This window comes from Procambarus clarkii, chromosome 21, assembly GCF_040958095.1.
Source record: "Procambarus clarkii isolate CNS0578487 chromosome 21, FALCON_Pclarkii_2.0, whole genome shotgun sequence".
In the NCBI taxonomy this organism is placed as follows: domain Eukaryota; kingdom Metazoa; phylum Arthropoda; class Malacostraca; order Decapoda; family Cambaridae; genus Procambarus; species Procambarus clarkii.
Window position 1 is genome coordinate 31655106 of NC_091170.1, and position 22407 is coordinate 31677512.

The 22407-nt window shown below is 36.3% G+C and overlaps 1 protein-coding gene across 2 annotated transcripts in view; it reads right to left on the minus strand.

The window, feature by feature from the left end:
- Nucleotides 1-22407, minus strand: part of LOC123760653 (uncharacterized) — a 38607-nt gene that overhangs the window by 1390 nt on the left and 14810 nt on the right. For both annotated transcript variants that reach the window (XM_045746412.2, XM_069328275.1), the window contains exons 8-26: nucleotides 21175-21398; nucleotides 20319-20537; nucleotides 20004-20147; nucleotides 19432-19599; nucleotides 18009-18174; nucleotides 17269-17384; nucleotides 15716-15805; nucleotides 15349-15574; nucleotides 14124-14313; nucleotides 13303-13486; nucleotides 11136-11331; nucleotides 9831-10057; nucleotides 8165-8329; nucleotides 7825-7953; nucleotides 6739-6884; nucleotides 6242-6332; nucleotides 3827-3988; nucleotides 3314-3410; nucleotides 2098-2205 (exon numbers count right to left, since the gene is read on the minus strand). In XM_045746412.2, coding sequence (XP_045602368.2) covers nucleotides 2098-2205; nucleotides 3314-3410; nucleotides 3827-3988; nucleotides 6242-6332; nucleotides 6739-6884; nucleotides 7825-7953; nucleotides 8165-8329; nucleotides 9831-10057; nucleotides 11136-11331; nucleotides 13303-13486; nucleotides 14124-14313; nucleotides 15349-15574; nucleotides 15716-15805; nucleotides 17269-17384; nucleotides 18009-18174; nucleotides 19432-19599; nucleotides 20004-20147; nucleotides 20319-20537; nucleotides 21175-21398 — 3048 coding nt within the window. The remainder of the gene's footprint in view (nucleotides 1-2097; nucleotides 2206-3313; nucleotides 3411-3826; nucleotides 3989-6241; nucleotides 6333-6738; nucleotides 6885-7824; nucleotides 7954-8164; nucleotides 8330-9830; nucleotides 10058-11135; nucleotides 11332-13302; nucleotides 13487-14123; nucleotides 14314-15348; nucleotides 15575-15715; nucleotides 15806-17268; nucleotides 17385-18008; nucleotides 18175-19431; nucleotides 19600-20003; nucleotides 20148-20318; nucleotides 20538-21174; nucleotides 21399-22407) is intronic.

Below are 22407 nucleotides of genomic sequence, written 5' to 3' on the forward strand. Positions count from 1 at the left end.
TTTATCACACACAATTACTGTATACAGTGGTACCTCAGTTTTCGAATTTAATCCGTTCCCAAAGACGATTCGAAAAACTGAAAATTTGAAAACCGAAATGAATTTTCCCCATTTCATTTTTTTTATATTTCTGGGGTACTCTCTCAAGAAGCATCTTGCAGGCATACCACTAGGTTGTGGCTCACTGCTTGCTTGTCTTACTAAGAATATGTCTATAGACACTTTTTTCCCCTACATTTTAACACTTGTCTGTAGTGAGACATCACATTATCTCACTACAAATCTCTCTTTTCCTCTATGGTCATCCTCAACTATTTTCTTAGGTTGAACTTCACCACTGACTTTCTTAGAACCCATGGTGTGATATATAATAAGAACTTATGTTCAGAAACCAAAAAAAGCATAAAAAAAACAATGACATTTTTCACAAAGAATTCCAACATGGTCATCACCATGTGGGAGACACTGGTAAACTGAAGTGCACCATGTGCTCGGTCGGTCCATACGTATATTAAGAAACTATCACCAAGGCAAACTTAGAGTACCGAGTCAAGTTTTTTGAAGAAATTGAGCTCGAGAACCAAACAATTTGAAAACCGCTGTTCCACTGTATTCCTTTTCATATGTCCCTTGATAAAATCCACAGTGAATCCATTTCCTTTCATATACATCACTTATCTATTGTATCTGTTCTTGTACTGGCACCCTGGCTGATATAATGCTAGGAAATTTCAAATATTCTGTGACAGAATATTATATTTCCCTGGCATGACACCTTCCTTTAGCATTACTGTACTTATCCTACAAATAGTGTTGTGAATTTAAACTTCCAAATATACCAAGATGTCAGCTATGCTACAGCATACTGGTTTTCCTAATTAGGAAAAAGAGGGAGGAAATTATTCCACAATCCAAAATGTACATGTCGTACATTTAAAAAACTTTGTTCTTTATGTCCAACTAGCCTGGACAATAGGGGAAAGGGGGGGGGGGGGGGCTAAAGTTCTCATCAAAAGTTCCTCTTGTTCTGGATTTCTTAATTGTGGGCAACCTTTCAGCTCCATGTACTTTTTATAGGGAGGGTGGGGGGCCTCCTGGTTATTGCTGTTAACTTGACTGGAACTACCAAGTAAACTTTGAACCTATATATCTTTAATTTCCTCTTGGTAAACAAGATTTTTCTCATCTCTGCATTTCTCATTCCTTTTACTCCCAACCAATATCTTTTTCCTGTAACTATTTTAATCCCCCCCCTCAGTCAGTTGATCCTTGCCAAGCTTTCTAGTTTGGCATTTGTCAGTGGTTAGTTAGTCCTAGCCATGAGGTGTGTAATTCATGTTTTCCCATATTTAGCTTTCTAAATGCCCATGAGATACAATGGCAATTATGTTCATTTGCTAAGATTAAATAAAACCTATTTGTAAATGTGAACAACATTGGAAAAATTACCAATCTGAACAAAATACTGTGAGTATAGAACAATAGTTTTCTTTTTCTTTATACTGTATTAATAATATGACAATACAAATATTTGAATTGGGCATGCTTTGAATTAAATGCTCATATTATTAGTCCTGTATACAAACAGAATTCCTAATGTAAAACAGCCTAAATTCATTTTGCTCTGAATGTGCTTTTGTCCAATATGGTACTTTTTTAAAAATAATGCTCATTCAGTATTTGAACTAATCCAGTCAAACCGCTCTCGAAGTTGAACATAAAAATAGTATAAATATTGAATGCGTCTTGGTTATCTATTCATAAACAGTAACAGAGCACTATACACTGAAGATGTATTCAACATATGTTTATGACATTACAGTATATTTTTTTTAAAGTGTAGGTTTAATGTTAAAGACACGATTTTAGTATTTTGGATCATCACGTCAAAACTTTAGAAAAACCTCCTGGGCCATTATTGTGTGTGTGTGTGTGGGGGGGGGGTGTTTAGTGTTTAACCGATACTGAATTTAGGCTTTACAATTCAAAATAAAAAAAATAAGTTCTTGCTAATCTGAAAGTAAATGCAGTATCTAAAATAATAGCTTGTTTAATTGTATCTAACAGTTTCAGTAATTCTAATTTTTTGATACTTGCCCATTTGGAAAAATGACGTGTCTCCATTTGCTGCACGGAAACTTTCAATGGCATGGCGCAGAGCAGTGACAACGACGTAGGAAAGACACAATGGAGGCTCTCCAGTAGCTGCAAATATTTATAATTAGACTGTGTAATGCTTTTTGATTAAAAATTTTGAAGCAAGACAGATGTGCAAACACTAATCAATGTACATCAAACTAAAGTTACAGTAAAAGAAAACCCATTACCTTACAAATATCTATATAGATATACAAAGTATAGGTCTGGTAAACCAGTATTGTGCATGTACACACACAGTTTGTACCATTCACATCCTTTACTGGAAACTATGCTAGAGAATGATCTGCAATCAAGGCATTTGTAACATCAGAAGGACCACACTTTTCACCATTTCATCTTTATATTCATTCTGTGTATTCTACACAATTTATAATTCTTAACTACTTTTCTCGACCTTTTACAAACTAGTCCCCTTTGATCCCAAGATGGAATATAATTCTTAAAAATCAAAATTGAGCTACAAATTTTCCTTTTGAGGAGAAATTGAGAGATTGCAAAATATGACACGAGATAAAGGTACACAAGTATCATGGGATAGCTTCTCAAAGGCCATCTAACTTAAACCAAAATGTGCACTTTGTAGTAAATAGACAAAAGAACCCTGTACTGTACAGGTATTTATGGTAAAGTGGGAGGCAAAAATGATATTGAGGCATTACAGAAAATCTAATCTCCACAAATGGAAAGACTGGCAAATGCTTTTTAATATTGAAAAAGGCAAGACCTTGAATGTGGGACATCATAATGTTGATTTGGTAGTTCTTATGTGCATTGTTATCTTTGTATCTTCAGACTGGATTATTATGTAAAGGTTATTTTCTCAACCAATCACTGAAAGTTGCAGTAAATAAAAAAACTAACTAAACCCTATGAAGTCACGTAAACCTTTGACGTCAAGGTAAGCAGTATGCTTTTTAGTGTTTCTCCTCTTATTCTTATATTTCTTACTAAATCACAGAACCCACATTGGTCAAACAATTTAAAAACTTAATTCTCACTGTTATTTTATAATCAAATATATGGTGTCATTAGCTTCATATACTAAAATCGGTGTTGCTCACTAAAAAAATACAAAGAAAGCTAAATTCCACAGAAGTCTTCCATAAAAAATATCTTTGCATGATCTAGACTATAAAAAATATATTTTACATACCCTTTGATCCAAGAACACCATATGGATTTTCTGTATTAGGCAGAAGTGTAATTCTGAAGTCTACTGGTATATCTAATGCTGTTGGGGGCTTGTATTCCTGTGTGGATACAATTATTCATTAAATGTTTAATTATATTTTTACAAAATATTAATACAAATTAGACTTGTGAGGGTATCACTAAACAAATTTATTTTATTAATACAGTTCTCTGGTCTATTATCAACAATAACTATTCATATAGTAAAATTTGTGTGAAGGCAATGACATGAATAAAGTGTGAGAAATATACAGAATGGCAATGAACAATGGCTATACATATCATTTTACTTTAATATTGTACAATATTATTAACCGACATACATGCCATATAAGCAATACAAAAAAATTTAAATCAACATAAAATACTTGCCTAGTTGAATTTCTAGACTTCACCAGGCCTATCAACTTCAACAATTACTGTAATGCCTACATACAGTGGTTATATACTGTATATGCAAATGCTTAATACTCACCCATGTACCATTTGAGAGTTTCTGGCCTGTCTGTGGATCAAACTTTACCATCTCTGAAGTATACAACCCAAGGCCCATGATGAAGGCACCCTCTACCTGCCCAATGTCAACGTAGGGGCTCATGCTTCGGCCACTGTCTTCTATCAGATCAGCACGTCTAATCTGAAGATGAAAATGCAGTAATAAAAATATAAAATGTCCATATAAAATATAAACACTGGATATGTTAGAGGTTTCACAGTACAAGAGTACAGTGTTATCCCCCATTGTCCAGATCCCACCATTGGCAGGCTCTTGGGTTAACAACTAGGAAGCCGTAGCAGCACACTTGGGCCGCCATAATCCACATTAAGGTGGAGTGAACACAAGTTCTGTACTGTATTCAGTATATGGGCAATGACAGGTGACTTATTTAACACCAAAGAACAAAATACACCATAATTTCTGCAAAATTAAAATATCACCTAATGTAGTTTATGTAAAAAAACAAACAGGAATAACTTTTAATGGTAACAAACTTAAACAATAAATGTGTAATAATGCTTAATGGTAAATATTTGCTTTTCTAATAAGAAATGCCTAAATCAATACAAAGAAAAATAAAACTTTTTTGTATATAGTACTATAATTATCTGCTTCTGTGGTTGGCCCCCAGTAGCCTTGGCAAAACACACCAGGCCTGCAAAACCTATCATCATCTACCTGTAGCCAGGACCAAAAGACACTTTACTTGCCTTTTGGCTCACTCCACGAGATGAGTAAAGTAGAGCAGGGGGATCAGAGATGAACCACAAAACTGACAAACAGCCCACCAAGAAACAGGTATGACAATAAGTGAATGGTGAATTAGGCACCCCTACGGATACATGAAAACTTTTGCCATTGGGTAAATATCCTAACCATGATTTGCTTGATCATCTCCAGATGGCAGTTCACATTATTTGGGGTCTTAACCAGTATGTCCCATCAAGCAGGGACCACCTGTGCAAAAACCCACAATCCCAGGAAACAGAAGAGAATGGGAAACTACTGGGGCCACTAGAAACAGGGAAGATCAGATGTTCTGGAAAACAGGAAAAGTGGCTTGGGCGATCCATGGGAGAAGAATGGCAGGAAAGGAGGGTCGTGGCCAAGAGCTGCATTTGATAAGGTACCTTATCAAAACCCTTTGACAAGGTATCACATGAAAGACTGGCAAGGAAATTACAGGCTCATGCATTAAATGGTACAATATTAGAATGGATAAAACACTGGTTGAAACAAAGAAAAAGGGTCCTACTAAATGGGCTCAAATCTGACTGGAGAAATGTGGCAAGTGAGGTACTCGGGTTCATTTTTGGCCTAACCCTTTTTGTCATTTATATCAAATGACAGATGGGAATATAATTAACCACATCAAATTTGCAGACGACACAAAGATATATGGTAAAGTTGGAAATAATGATGATATTGAAGCCCTACATGAACTCCACAAATGGTTAGAAGATTGGCAAATGCTTTTTAAAATTGACAAATGCAATACCTTGCATGTGGAGAATAACAACCCATGCCACCACTACCAAATTAATAACCTTCCATTACAGCAGATTGATGAAGAAAAAGACCTTTGAGTCAAAATCCACTACTCACAAAGTTGCATAGAAGGTAGGAGCAGCAGTTACAAAAAGCTAACCAAACCCTTGGAATAATCAAGCCTACCTTTGATGTTAAGAAAAGGAAGGTAGTGCAGGTATCAAGCAGTGATTGAATTTTATAAATATCTGGTGCAGCCCCCATTTAGATTACTGTATCCAAGTTTGGAGATCATCTTCAGAAGGACATAGCTGCTCTGGAGAAAGTGCAACACCTGGCAACAAAAATCATTCCAGAGCAAAGTTATCTCTTGTATCAGGAACGGTTGAGGGCCACAGGGCTAACAACACTGCAAACCAGGAATGAGAGGCCAGATCTTATTGAAACTTTTAACACTTTCTTCAAAAATTTCTTCAAAAAGGTCAAACATAAAAACAAGGAACAACAGTTTCAAGCTAGACAAGCTAAAATGTAGGACTGAGAACAAGAGGCTTTTTCACCCACAGTGAAAACTCTTATAAACTCTTAAATATATGAAATAAACTCTTGGAACCACCTACCCACTGAAGCCATAAATACCAAGACTAATTTCAAAATCCAACTGGAATAGATTACCAAGGCAAATGGAGGGACCTTCAACTAGCCACCAGCATCCTGTTCTCGCAAAGGGAGAAGTTAGTGTGTTCTCGCAAAGGGTGTTAGTGGCCCTCAGATAAATGTGCCAAATTTATTAGGCTACTGTATTAACAATACAGTACCGTTATTACTACAGTACATGTATTTTGAAATGATTACATTTTGTTCAAGCAATAGCAGGTGAAAAAACTTCATTATAGGTCTTACCATGTATACTCCAGTCAGAACATCAACTTCAACCTCAAGACAGCAAGCGGCCCAGATGTCATAACGCTTTGGGTGCTCCTTGCCAGCAGTCCTGTTTATGAATATGGTTACAAATTATGCATCTACCTCTAGCACACTAATACATGTTCAAACATTTCACAATGGATATTTACATGGAAAATCGTAGCACAGGTCTTAACCCTACTTCACCGGCCATAGCAAAATAGTCATTCCTGCCTATGTGCAAAAAATAAAATTAAATATTTTTCTTCATTGTAGATTTATTAATTTGTATGCAAAATGCAAGGAAAAAATTAAAATAAGTGAATATTTGTCTTTTTACTGGGTAGAGGAACTCTGAAAGGCTTATCACGAGTTATAGGATGGAAAGTTCACAACCTGCTAACAGAGGAGTAAAAAATAAAATATATAAATAAAAACACTTCTAAATTTTTTAACCATGCCACAACCAATCAATTCAACTTGCTCAATCTCACCAGTAACGCTCTGACAGGTCCACATCTTCAGCGTGACACTTTTTAACCAGCTCCAGCCAAGACGGATCTTTTCCCGTCTCTGATTTCATTTTTTCCTTTATGACATCCATACGCTGACGAAGGGCTGTACTGGCAATTTTCACACCCTGAAAATTAATGGATGTAGATAGTAAATTTAAAATGTTACTAGTAAAATATGCCTTTTATGTATGCCTTTAATTCAAATTTATGTAAATGAGTATGCTATACTCATTCTCTCAATATTAAAGTCAAATCAAATGTTTATTCAGGTAAAAGTAACATACCTTTACATGCAAGGCAAGTTACAAACAAAGTTGGATTTATAGATAGAGCTAGTACATACAATGCCTAGTCATCAAACAGTATTGTTTGAAAATAGCAAGACATGGGTTGACATTTAGGGGTAAGGTAGGCTTACATGGTTATATTATGTAGCAACAATATATTATACAGTAGCTCTAAGAGTATATTTTAGTGTAGAGTGGATAGAAGCAAGCAGCAATTACTTCAAATTACAACCCATATTAGAGCAGCGTCACCTTTAAAAGAAATAAAGCCCCAAAATTTATGCAGACATTAATTTTTTTTATTCTTTTCTTCAAAGTATAGAATTTGAGACAAACATTTACACAATTTAAAGATTATAGGAGATATGGTACACCAAAGATATAGCCTGCAGCCTGTAATTTCAAGTTATAGGGAAAGAACAAGTATGGTTGTGGGAGTTATTTTTTTTTTTTTTTTTTTTTTTTTAGTTACACTATTGTGTTCACAGCAAAATTGTTACAAAACCCATGAAAGAGAAAATGGTGAAGGCCGAGATTTGCACAACCTTTATGAGTCTGGAGACAGTACAATAAAATGAGCAAAGAACTGTACAAAGCAATTAAGTTGGGGTTAAGTTAAAGTGAAAAAATTATTAGTGCATTAAATACTTGGAGAGAACCAAAGTAGAAATTCAGCAAAGGTTGTGCAAATCCCCATAGTTTAGTGTGTATGTAGTACAATATGTGAACCCTCCTTTCCTTAATTATCACACAGACAGTCAATTATACTTTTACTTACATGAGCACAGAGATCTGATCCAAAGGAGCCCCCAGTCACTATGGAGTTGGCCCCCACCATTGTATCGGAGGCTTTGATCACAACCTGCTCCAGAGGTATGCCCAGGACGTACGCTGCAACTTGAGCCACCTTCAAGGAACATTTCACAATAAAATACACGCGTCTATTTCAATTTCCTAGTGTATACAAATTTTTCTTTTTATATTGTGAGCTTTGCAGATTAAAATACACATTCTAACAGGCCATTCATTTATTAAGAGGACAATATTGAAAGTAATACAAATTTTTGAAGATACTGTACTGTATTCTAATGATTTTTATTAAAAAGCAATTACTGTACCTTTGTGTTAATTCCTTGTCCCATTTCAATCCCTCCATGAGAGATGGCTACTGTACCATCATGTTCATAAATGGTGACTTGCATACCGTAGCGGAACATTGATGGGTAGTCAAACCCATACCACAATGGAAGAACAGACAGTCCTCGTTTCTTCCATCTGTTGTTCTGTATTAAATAATGCATATTGTTAAATCGGTTATATGTTATTAGCAAATCAGGCCTTTCATGTATGCCTTTAAAAAGTATGCTTCTATCAGTTATTTAAATTGCATCTAGTATAAAATACTAGGCATTAGCCACCAATAGGATTTTCCACTGAAGGTTTCACATTGTTAGAGAAACTCTTCTGCTCAATTACAGAACCCAGGTAGTTAAATTGATTAACCACTTCTAGAAGTTCTGTTCGTCTCGTTATTTTGCACACTGGGTTTTACTTTTTTGTCAACATTAATCTTCAACAATCTTCTTGCATACATAAAAATTTAACTAACTGGCATAAAAACTTTGATGTTACATGATTATAACTTGTTCATATTCTGGCAGTCAATTTTGAGGCGAGGACAATCCGATGGCAGAATTTCCATTATCAGTAATACTGAACTGCATTTAAAATGCTGTACTCTGAATTAGGACATACACTTAGGCAAGCAGTAAATAGGTCCCTTTGATTTAGGCAACTGTTGTAGGTTGCATCCTGGCGAGCGTCGGTGATTGGCCTAGAGAGGAGGGAGGAGGGAACCTCAATAAGCCTAGAAGGCTTCCTGTCCGACAATGGTAAACTAAGCCATGTGCATTGCCAATTGTAATAACTCTGGTACATAGAGGTATTCAGTTTTATTATGGTAGTACTCATTAGTACACTGAACAAAGGCTCAATTTGTTGACCAGACCACACACTAGAAGTTGAAGGGACGACGACGTTTCGGTCCGTCCTGGACCATTCTCAAGTCGATTGTCAATCGACAATCGACTTGAGAATGGTCCAGGACGGACCGAAACGTCGTCGTCCCTTCAACTTCTAGTGTGTGGTCTGGTCAACATACTTCAGCCACGTTATTGTGACTCATCGCCTGCAAAGGCTCAATTTTTTGTCATAATACATGCAAAGTTTCATTACTTCAAATACACTGCTGTAGCCATGAAATAATGTAAAAGAACTTTCTTAAATTGTAGTTAACCATCAAGGGATTATTTCCTATTAGTAATATCACATCAATTTAACTGCTAGTTTAACAATATTTCCAATGTGTGAAACCATTGATATCAGAACATGTTATATGCTCTAAGCCTATGTAATAATATATTTAGCATCATCCTCAAGGATTTTAGACATTCAACTGAAAAGCACAATCCTCTTACATCTCAAGCTTTTACATGGCTGCCCATGTGGAGGGTCTAGGCAATAACAGAGCAACTGCATACCCAAACACATTTACATATGTTGTCATTACAACAAAAATAAAACATTTGCTACCTTCCTAAATATAGTAAAATGCCATAATTAACATAGAAGAAAAATTTGCTTATTTGGTTTATTATAGTTTGTCCATCCTTATTTACACATTCTTGTGCTTTTTGTGATACAATTTACACATTTAGTATGTATGTATGAATCCCAGAAGGTAGTGAGAAGCAATCAATTCTGTATACAACCTTCATATCTCACCATGTTAAATGTATCCACCTCCTGTTGCCGCTGCACGACTGAAGCCTTCTTCATCAGCAATGGAAGAATATCTTCCTTTACAACATTCCTCTCGTGTGGTGGAATTTTCATGCGAGGGACTTGAGGCGGGACCATGTTAATAAGTCGCACTTCCAACTTGTCAAGCTTTAAATAATTTGCTATATGCTCCATGATGTTTTCTATTGTAGCAACAGCCTCCACATGGCCTATTAAGAAAAAACAAGGAACTTAATGAAAATGAAATGTTCCTTTCTGAGCTGGTTACTCCATCACTTCCTTAGGCAAACACCTGCTCCCTTCCTAGGATAGCAAAAACCAGTCTGGGTTAATGCAACCTTTTCTCAAGTCTGGTTCAACATTGTTTTTTGTTTTTTTTTAAACGCCCCCACCATCTGTAGTTAAACAAGAGAGATTTGAAGATCATTTCACTACACTCAAATGTCAAAACTTCTTTGCTGTAATAACCAACATAAAAGACTGCCAGGTAATTCTCTGCTATAAGAAACTAACTGACTGCTCTGTCACCAACCCCTGATACCAGGTGGTAGAACCAGCCATGTATTGATGCAGCCATTGTTCTCGCCTCTATTTCAATCCCTTGCCACCCCCTGAATTAAGTACAGGGTAAGCAGTGTCAAAGAGGGCATAGGAGTGACTGAATGACCAATTCAGAAAGGAGAGTCATCATTCCATATATGCAAGAATAGCTACATCTGCATTGAGAAAACAAAGGAAGAATAAAATACAGAAGGGACCACTTTCCTATGCCACAAAACCCAGAAGAGCAGAAGAGAATGAGAATTGCAGACCCAGGGAAGTCAACTGCATGGGGCCCAGCCATCTACTCATTCTTTGAGTACAAGGGTATAGCTTAGCACAACATATTGATGACAAAAACAAGATGGAGATGGCCATCTTTCACAAAGTAACTGAAAGCTCTTGCAAAGCAAAGGACCAGGAATCTGTCCTTAACCAAACTGAGGCCATAGCCACAAAGGGATTAGAAATAGGTAAAACAATAAGGCAAAATTAAAAGCCCCACAACAATTATCTGGCTGTGGCTTAATGGCTCCCCGACAAAGAAATTGAAAATTTTGAAAAATTTACATTCTACAGGTCATTCCAGCCAGCACTGAGTAGTCTTCATTGTCTCAATCACTTACATAGTAGATCTTGCCTTATGAAACAACAAAGCAGGAGAGTTCAGAACAAGTACAGTATTTTGCCAACATGCATCATTAAATATTAAGTTTTAAATCTTCACAGCAACAAAATCTCACTCACCAGGTGTCCTGCAGTAAGTATTGGCAGCAGTATCAGTATTCACATTGGCAGGTGTAAAATTGAAATTGGGAATATAGTAGGAATTCTGGATGGCAGCAAATAAGAACCCTACAGCAGATTCATTGGAGATATGGCCAGCATCACCATATAATTCAATCTTCAGAGCTTCAATTTTCCCCTTATCATCAAAGCCAACCTATAAAAATGCATTGTTTATATCATTTAGTTTGTATTAGGAAATAAGATAGTTCTCAAGCTCACATCAGTTTGTGACAGTTTAATAAACATTTGTAATTTAAATCCAAAAATCTAACATACAGTACAAATAATTATCAAAAGAAAGTGCCAAGTCCAGTAGCTTCCTGTAGTGACCTGCATGTGGTCAGTAGCACCACACACAGGTACAGTGAAGTACATTTTTACTTTTGTTACCAGTACTTATTAGGTTGTACAATCCCTGGTACACTTCCATCTGGACTACTATATTCAAGCATGAAAACCTGACCTTGAAAAGGATAAAACTCCTTAGGAAAATATTCAGCAGAGCAATAAAAATCATTCCAGAAACAAATCGACTAATACCGTACTAGAACAGGTCAAGGGCCTCGGGACTAACAAACCAGACATGGCAGGGCCGATATCACCGAGACCTTTAAAATACTGAACAAACTCAAAGCCCACCACTTTAGGTCAAATGTAAATCCCACAAGAGGCAAAAGCTTCAAGCTTAAAAGCTACAATACAGGACAGACAACAGGAAAGGCTTTGACCCACATGATAAATGGAATCTCAAACCTCACCTCGCTTGTCCCTCCTCTTATAATTCCAAACTCTTTATTCATCCATCCAAATTCACCCTCCCACCCAGTCCCAACCTACCCATCCTTTGTCACAAATCTCTCACCAACCCATGCCTCTCTGCTTCACCACCCACTAAGCACTATTGGAGGCCAAGAATGTAGGCAATAACAGAGTATGGCTTTCGAACAAAGACCCAGTGTAACAATCTACTTAGTTTTTATTACAGAGCCACAGATATTACAAGAAAGAGATGGGACAGTTGACTTATTTATCTGGACTTAAAGACAGCTTTTGACAGTCCCACACAAGAGGTTGTTCAGAAATTGTTATAGGCTGGAGGGGTGACAAGCAGACTTCTGACAATATATATACACATTATACATATATATATACACACACACATATATATATATATATACATACACACATGTATACATATATATATACACACACACACACATTCAGCTTAAATCAAGGTTCCCTCTAAGATCAAATTACTGACCCTACCAAGGATTCAACCCCCACAACAAGCTAGCAAACTCCCAGGTACCTATTTACTGCCAGGTGAAAAGAGCCATTAGGTGATAGGAAGTGTGCCCAACCATTTCTGTCCTGCCAAGGATTTGAACCCAGGATTCCCAACAGAGTCAAGAAAAAACCCAACCCTACTACCGAGACCCTTTATCAAACAGGAGAAGAGTCACTAGAGTAGTACTAGAGGGTTTAGTTCTTGCACCAGTAATGTTCATCTATATAAACAATCTCCCAGAAGGAATACAGAACTATATGAACACGCAACTAGAGAAGACAAAAAAAACTTTCCGAGCTAGCCACTATAGATTGTGGATTAGGAGAAAATAGGCCACATACAAGCTTCTAATTATATGGAAAGGCATTAAAGAACTTTGACAAAGAAATCTGTAAGTAGTTCTGAATGGTAGACTCGCTATATGAAGGACATTGTGCATAGAACATATGCTATGCTTTCTAACTTAAGATTTGCTTTCAAATACATGGATGGTAAAATACTACAGAAATTGTTCATGACTTTTGTGAAACCAACTTTGGAATATGCAGCCCATATGATGCCCATATCTCAAGAAGCACATTAATAAACTGGAAAGGATACAAAGACATGCTATGAAATTGCTTCAAGACCTAAAAAGCAAGTATTACAAGGAAAGCCTCGAGGTGTTAAATATGCCAAAGACAGGCCAATTCCCAAGAGGAGTATTGGTTGAGGTGCCCCTCTCTGGATTTTCCATCACACTGGTTGCATGACTACTTAGTAGTGTTTGTAAAAATCCATCTTGCACAGCATGTATAGTGTTAAAAATTCACTAAGTATGGGACAAATTATACTTGCCTCATACTTTGAGTAATAGGGTTCTCTCCAGCCTGCATAAGTCATATTAGCAGTGAGGTCCATCACAACACGCACTGGCTGTTTCAGTTTTCTGGCTGCAACTGCTGCTGCTGTCGAAACTATATGCTGACGGCTAATCTTGGATCCGTAACCACCACCAATTCGACGCACAGACACATTGATGCTAAAATATTTGTTGGAAATAAAAAAAGGATACATTAGGGAAATGTCCAGAAAATTTTACAGGGAGAGTGATGTGAGGGAGGGAGGCAGAGGATTATAATGTGTTAGACTAAGAAAAGAAAAAGCTTTATTGTTGGCTTTCATACTGTGCGCCAAATGCAATGAACAAGTCGATAAAACTAGCACTACTATGTACAATAAAGAAAAATTTATGAGAAAACAAATGATCTTTCATTTGTGGGACTTTTCATACATTCAATGCTGGATTCCCCCCCCCCCCCCTCCCTTCCTTGCACAAGGCAATTTATATAATTACAGTACTGTATAGTGTACTGTAATTAAAAGCGTTTTACTAGCTATTTAAAGAGTACATACATTTTATCACAGGGGATTTTTTTTAGCATAATTTAATTTATAATTTCGAATTTAATTCATTCATAATTTTAATTGTGTGATTTGAAAATGCTTTTAAATAACAGTTAATAATAATTAATTCACAATCGACTTGAGAATAGTCCAGGACAATACACACAATTTACTTGTGCTCAGCCAAGGAGAAAACATCTGAAAGAACATCCAAGTTAAACTTTCAAGTGATACAGCAAGAGAAGCACACCTTCAATGATCAGGTTCCATACCTATTGGTCGATATGCCCAGTGCCTGAGCCGCAGTTGCCTGTGTTTCTGTTGGCCACTGAGATGTACTGAACACATTATATCCATCTTCTGTTGGCACAACCCGACCAGCATGAGCCTCCATGTTAAAATGAAACTGAGTGCCCTGAGACATCTCTCCTGTTAGTGTGTGTTTAGCCGTCTTCATTGCTTCTGAAAACGTAGAATCAAACAATTTTATGAGTCCTCTAAATATGCTCAGTACTTCAGTAAATATTGATAACATTTAGGTTAAATTTAAAGCAATAATACATTTCAGTCATAGTTAAAATACAAAAATTTAAAGCTAATGCTAAAGTGTACTTTATTTATGTTTACTTTTGCTTTCCAAAGCCCCAGTTGTGACGGTTCACAAGTACTTTTGTACACTTTGCTTCCATTGTTGCTTCACAGCTGTGGTTGAGCATTTCTCTGCCCAATCCTAGGGTTGCATGGATGTTTTGGCTTTTATGCTGGTATTGTGGCCATGTTGCCATGATACAAGCCGAGGAGGCTGTGCCCAAGTTACTCGCTCCACTTCTTAGCGGGTGGTTGTGGACTTCTTTTTGCAGCTCTGCTCACATGCTTGCAAGCACTGCCTGCCCTTGCTTTAGTTTTGGCTTGGTCCCTTCCCCTTCTGTCTACCTCCCTTTTTTTTTTTTGTTTCTTCACTTTCTTGAGGTGGCTGTCTTCTGTGCTTTTGGCTGTAATTACCCAAGTGTAGTTACAGGAATAGTGCTACGCTTGCGATGTCTCACCTTCCCGGTACTCTCATACGACACAAACTACCGACAGTTTTGGCATCCACCACCTTTTCAATTTGTTCCAAACATCTACCATTTTAGAAAGTTTGTTTGCAAACAAGGTTTTTTTTTTGTATCAATCATTAATGTGGCGATTGTGGTACAAAAACTATCAACTATCAGTGGTACTATCACAACTCTTTGTACCTTCTTGTACATAAAGAAAGACAACTGGAAAAGGAAAGCAAGCGATACTCATGAAAAAGTCATTCACTCTGCCAAGGCATGATTTGTTCTGCAACATATTGCTCTTACATGACTGGAAGGTCTGATGTCCAAGGACACAGTGGAATCTTGCAGGGGAGACCAAACTAATACAAGAGCTCAGAAATTGCAATTAAACTGGCCTATATTTTACAGTACAGCAATTACACCAGTACAGTACAACAATTACAATATTGCAAACCTTCTGCATCTCCAAACGTAAAAGGTTCACTTTTGCCAAGAAATATATTCATAGCCATATGATGTCTGCCTGCCTTCAGAGCTTCTTTGATTGTCAGGATGGGCTTCTTCACATCTTCATACTCAACTATGACAAGTTTAGCTGCACGATATGCAGTGTCCCTATCCTTAGCCACCATCAGACCTATGGGCTGACCAGCATATTTAACTCTGCCTTCCACAAAAATCTGAAATGAAATGTTTTGTTTCATCCTTACATTTCATCAATATTTTGGAATAATACACATGAATTATTCCATCACTTAACGGTATCTAATTTATACACGGTATGTATAGACTTTACAAAGACTTTACAAAGTCATACTTACAGGGTCTGGATAAGCTCCAGCACCAACAATGAAGCTGTTCTTGCCTGGGATATCTGATGCAGTTACAAATGTCACAACACCATCCACCTTCTGAGGATCAAGAATATATGTAAATCGTGATTCATTAAATCACACAATTTTTTTTTTATGTACACTGGGTGTTGATTAGGAGGAAGAGTGACAAGTTTTCCTACTATAAAGAAGGTCTTGTGCTAGGGAAGTTGGTAGCACCAAGTGGAATACTATGGTAATGAAATTAGGTTTTTCATTGTTTTACTTTTGAATAAAGTATATGGTGTAACAATTTTTTTTTTACTTTACTAGGAAGGAAGTTACATATACTGGGTCCCTTTATTTGCATAGCATGTCTGTAAAGATTTAGACTGGGAATATCTAAGATTTACTTCTAGTGTAATGTTCGTGTGTTCCATTACATCCAACTAGAAAAAAGTTTCATGTCAGGGTTTATATCAAGGAACAAAGCTTCTTAAGTGTAAACAGCACAAGAGAATATATGGAGTGTGAATGTTAAACATGTTTGGAGATTTAAACAGAGGGGCTGTATGTTTTCTGAAGACCAATTTTGTTTATAGTTCTGAAATCTTGACTAGCAAAAAATCCATTGAGGTAGTTTGCATTGTTCGAGCCCATGCATGCATTATAACGCACAGTAATCACACAAGCGTGACTGCATCAGTGAGGAATTCAAACCAAGCCATGAGAAGGACTCAAACCTATGCACTACAGGTTCCTGGGCACACGCCTTGTCATGGTCTACAATACTTTTTAGAGCGTGTGCCTGGGAACACCCAGCACATGGGTTCGAATCCTCATCATGGCTTCTATGGATTTTCTCACACGTCATAAGTTAGATAGAGCTAAATTAGTGAGTAATATAGTACAAGAGTGAGGGACATCACATCTTAATTTTTAAAGTATGCCAACTGTTAGACTTTTTTGCAATGTGCTGTATGTGGGTATTGAAATCAAGTACCTTTTTTGCATACAGATATAGGAATTTTCCTTCACTTTCACTCTCAGTCTTTACATTGTCTACTTAAAAGTCTATGTAACTAGATTTGTTTTCAAATAAAATGTAGGTCTTTTCCATGGTTAGTGAGAGTTCATTGGTTTACACGAGTGAACTTCTATTTTTAACTCCATTTACAAAATGATTTAGGGTGTGGGTTGTGGCTAGAAAAGATCACCACCACCATCAAATAAAGTAGGTTTGAAAAATTTCCTTAGTCATTTATGTATACTGTAAATGAAATTTATGTCCCAAAATGAAGCCACATGGCAGTCTTGTGGTTAATGGGAGAGTGGGAGAGGTTATCATTAATTATTACATATTGGTGTCTTATCGAGTTATGGTTACGCATCTTATTGAGAGAGAGAGAGAGCGAGAGAGAGATGTATATAATCATATACACTGTGCTGTAATAAGAAAGGACGGGTTTTGTTAATCTGTATTCTAGATTATGGTTTAGAAGTTTGTGTCCTTACAATATGGAGTACTGTACATTAAAAGTATTTCGTCATAGTTCACTTACCAATGCTTCTGTAGTATCAACGGACTTTATCTTTGCATTGGCTACCGTTGTATGGACAAAAGCACCATGTAGCTCATTAGGCAGGTATGGAACATCATCTAAATATGTTGCTTCTCCTGAAAATTATTACTGTATATACACATCATGCAAAAGCCCTGTTTACTCTCACAAGAAAATAAAAATTTATTGCCACTACTTTACATTGATCTTCCACTTCATCCCTATGAACTCCCTCCAAGATAATTGGTCCAACAAATGGCTACTAGAGTTTAACCCAAACAAATGCAAAGAAATGAGAATAGAAACAAAAATGAAGCCCATAGTATCATACAATCTTAGAGAAAATAATTACTGTATTAAAATAAGAGTTACTTTTACACCGAGTACATTTGTTACATTTAGCGTGCAAATTGATAAAAATAAAGTATTATCATCAGAGAATAATGCCAATACAGTATGTGCACGTGAAATGTTTACTCTACAAGAAACACTAGATTCCCTCGTTAACTTATGAACCTTGTGTTTACACATTAAATATATTTATGCTATTTTTTTTTATTTTATCAAACAACTTTCATAAAAGAAAATTTAAATTTAAAGCAAATATAATTAATAAAAGTTATGAGCAAAATAATAAAGCCTTTTAGTAGTAACAAGACCCACTACCAGTATATATCAATCCTTGGCTTATCAAGACCCAACGGCAATTGGAATTTGACATCAAGCATCAAATCTCATACCCGATATTTGTGTGGCAGATTCAAGTTTGGGAACAGGTTCACCAACAGGCCAAGTTTTTTGGTTCATGTCAAAACTCTGTTGGCCAGAAGACAAAGGCCTTACAAGGTTTGGTGCAGCACTCTGGAACTTGGAACTCACTTTGTCACCCAAAAACCCAACAATTGTCTGAAAGAATAAGATGCAACAAAAGAGATTTATAAATACTGCCAATTTATTCATAACTTCAAAAGTCATCTACATCACATGAGAGGTAACAACAGAAAGCCTACTGGGGCACACAAAGCAACTATGGTTTTATACCTAACCCCTATTTGTCCAACCATTGCTAAATTGTCCAGTGAATTTATATCCAAGACGTTCTACTTGGTAATTTGTACTACAATCGCATTACTACCCTTTTGAGGGTATTAATACCCTAATAAAAACATAGTCAAGTACACATTATGTAGGAAATTTTCAAAATTAATTATGCAATAGTTTTATTTACAAAGAAATATTTAAAACTAAATAACAGGTAAATTTGTCAGTCTTTAAATAATACAAGAACTCTGCAATCCTATAAAAAAGTTTTAACATTTTTAATTTAGTTGTTCCAGTTATATAAAGGGTAAAAAAAATGTGCCAACTTCTTTAAATGGGGAACAGATCTATTCACCTTCCCTAATTCTTGTTTCAACTATGTAGACAATTTGCTCCTTGAAAATCTTCAACTAACATTTCTCAGTTTCTGCAGGCAACTTAAAATCTTAAAATTACAGGAAAAAAAACCCAGGCTGTTGTAATTGGAGCAGCTAATCACATGCCAAAAGCATTGCATTCAACACACTGTGTGTAAGAAAATTCTGTTGGCAGCATTCATACTCATGGGCAAAAAATGAGTCTCTTGGAGATACAAGTACTATAAACAGTCTCAATGCAATGACAATAGCAAGCTCATCTACTGAATCTATCGAGCTGTATTTGTCCAAGACCTATTGCACCCACTTCCAAAATAAATGTTGAAATGTTCCATTTAAATGTTGGATTGATTGAAAAACAGAGGAATTGAAGTGACTTGCAATATTGACATTTCACTGTTACTATATGTCGGCACTGTTCTACTGTCATTAGCCTCGTGTTAAAACACTGAGATGATACATCAAGATAAGGTTCAAAATATAAATTTCATGAATATTTGCATGTCTGTGCCATTTTAATGCAATCTTGCTGAAGGCAAACATTATAATTAATAGCAAAATGTTAAAAACTAGTATAGGAAGTGTAAATGTGTGAATTCAATTAACAAAAATTACCATGTTATGACATTGGAGCATCAATACATAATTTTGCTCCTGGTTCAATTTAAATACTGAAGTGTATTAAATAAAATTTATGCATTTTGCCATTTCCTCCACCATACAGTATTTGATTACTGGGACTGACCTTGTAAAGAAGTGACTGTGACAGAGATTTGCGATACTCTGGAGAGGAATCTTGGGGATGGCGGTCTGGAACCACTTCGCTCCCCAGGATATTTGCAGCTTCCACAACAGTTTGAGCATCAGTCAGCTTGCGGTTGTTTAAGTATTCCTCTGTCTTTGTAGCATGTATCTGGCAAATTTTTTTTAGTAAAATATGATTTAGATTTTAACTGGGAAAGCACTTTCCCATCACATTTGTGCTATTATATACTGTACCTATATTTACATTGTGAAAGTCTATTTTAAATCTAGGGGGGGAACATGTGTACGATTATGGATGGTCTGGACAAGGGAATGGTTGAAGGCAAATATCTAATCTGATTATGGGGCATTAAAATTCTAGTTTATTTTTAAACAATAATTTCCTTTTGGAATTTGAAGTAAAAGAAAGTAATTAACAAGAAAATGATTTAGAGAAAAATTACCACCACACAGTATTATGACTATAATAAGAAATTTGATTGGATCCAAAGTAATATAGCAGAAGCACGTTTACTCAAGTCTTGTCACGAGAATAAAGATGTAGACACTTACAAACTGTGGATTAATTCCCCCAAGTAATATTGTGGGTTTCTTTGTGACCCTGAAACCATCAGCAGGATCCAATTCCATCTTGAAACAGGCATTGACATATGCATGGGCATTCACTGCACGTGGGGTGATCTTGAATGTGCGCAGCTGAAATATAAGTAGGATACAGTGCTAGTTCAGAATACCTAGTGCAAGGTACATCTTAAGGAAATTTGTTAGAAAACACTAAAGATTTATTCTAAAACCCACTAAAAATCAGCAATAAGAAGTTTTAAAAATGGCATCAAAAGATATGAATATATTTGATTCATCCTTCACCTTAGTGTTTGTGGTTGCAGGAGGCAGCGAGATGGATATTATAACACTCCTTGACATATCCGTTTTAAGAAACTGTTCTAAGTCCATGTGAGTGATGGAGGCATCCTTGGAATTGCCAATTGTTAGTTCAGCATCAGCTGCAAGTAATGTGAGGAAGATATCTGACTGGAACTTATTATGAGCATGTTTCATCATTAGATTTCCAGCCCAGCAGCCAGCCTGTTGAGAACAGAAATTAGTTAAAATATTAGAAAAAAATAACAAAACTAGTCAAGTGCAAAGAAAGTACCATTTACAAAAGCCACAGGGATGAACATAAAAAAAAAGTGGAACGTTTAAAAATATTTGTTATAATAAACTCCCTCCTGCAAGATACTCTGTTACTCCCTGCCCTGATGCAGTCACGTTTAACTTTACCCGATTTACTCGAGGGGCCACCATTCACTAGCTCTAGACAGGGACAGGGACAGGAAGCTGTCAGCTTGTCAAGGGTTCTCCCAATTTGATCTGATAACCTATTTTTGTTATGCAATAAACCCTACATGTTGGTAACTTCATATAAATAAACAAAACTTCATTCTTATTTATTATAAACAAATTCCAACCAAAAGACCAAACATGTGGTGTGCAAAATGTATACTTCAAGCATGAGAAGACAACATTAGGAAATCTCCAAGTTGGTTATTAAAACAGAATTGTTTTACATTAGTATTCTTATAGCTAGTAAAAAACTAAATTCTTTTTGTTATTAAATAATTTCCACATGCAACTGGCTCCAATCAATGAGGACTTAAACTACCGAATGAATAAAGAAAAATTGGAAAGTTCAGGATTTACTAATATTTATTATACTTACATTCCTGACAGAAACATTAGCTACCACTTGCCAGTGAGAGACAAGAGCATGTAGATAATCATAGCCTGGATCACTTTCAGCCATGTGTTTGAACACTTCAATGCAACGCGTGAGGCTCACATTGGCTCCCAGCTTCAGTGGCGACTCCATCGTTACGGTGTACATTTCCTTTATCCCATTGGTAGTAATGTATGCTGAATATGGTCCATCATTCTTGAATACGCCTGCAGATAATTTACTATAAATTTGGCATACTATTAAAATTTACATAGCCAGTATAGAGGTTAATGGATGTGAATTATGCCAATACAGTACAATGGAACCTCGGAACTCAAACTTAATTGGTTCCAGAAAACCGTTTGAGCACTGAATTTTTTTCCCCATAAGGAATTATTTAAACTAGATTAATCAATTCCAGACTTAAAAAAAGCACACATGAATACAATAAATAAATCTATTGAATGCAAATATATTCTCACTTTACCTGCACTTCAGAGTTTATGGTACATGGAAGGTGGCAAGGAGGAGAGATGCTATTGTGTGGCAGGGAAGTCATCTACTATTAAAAACTTCATGTAATTGTGCTTCAGAGCTTCTTTCTTTTTTTTTTGTCTTTCTATTGTAGAGATTGTAGCTTTACTAATAGCTGACGCAAGGGCACCACTTGCATATTTTGCTACGAGTTCCTTTTCCATCTACAGGTACTGGAAAAATTCAGCGACAACATTCACTACCAAGAGCTACAACAACAGGAGCACCTGAACAAGCAGGCACTAGGTAAACCCCAGGAAGGAAAACTGAAGCAAATGTGGTACAACAGGTGACTAAGGACAAGCCTCTCACTTCCCAGCAGCAAGCCAATAAAAGCTCCCAAAGGTATACAAGCCAAAACAATATACCCTATACTATATTTTGCACCACGTGATGCACTATATCATACATTCCACTATGTTCTACACTATACATTGGACCGTTTATAAATGTCTATAAATGTGCTGCACTACATATCCCACTAAGTGTCAAACTACATGTCTCACTGCCATGTTGCAGCACATACTGCACCTAAAATCATGATGCAGTGTTTCGAGAAAATATGAACCTACCTTGTGGCAAAATGGTTAAAAGGTTAAGGTTACCAAACTGTACAGCATTACCAGGTTAGAGAAACAAACTCCCATTATTGGCAACAACAAATATCAGTTAATGATGATAAACTTGTAAGTGAAACAATAT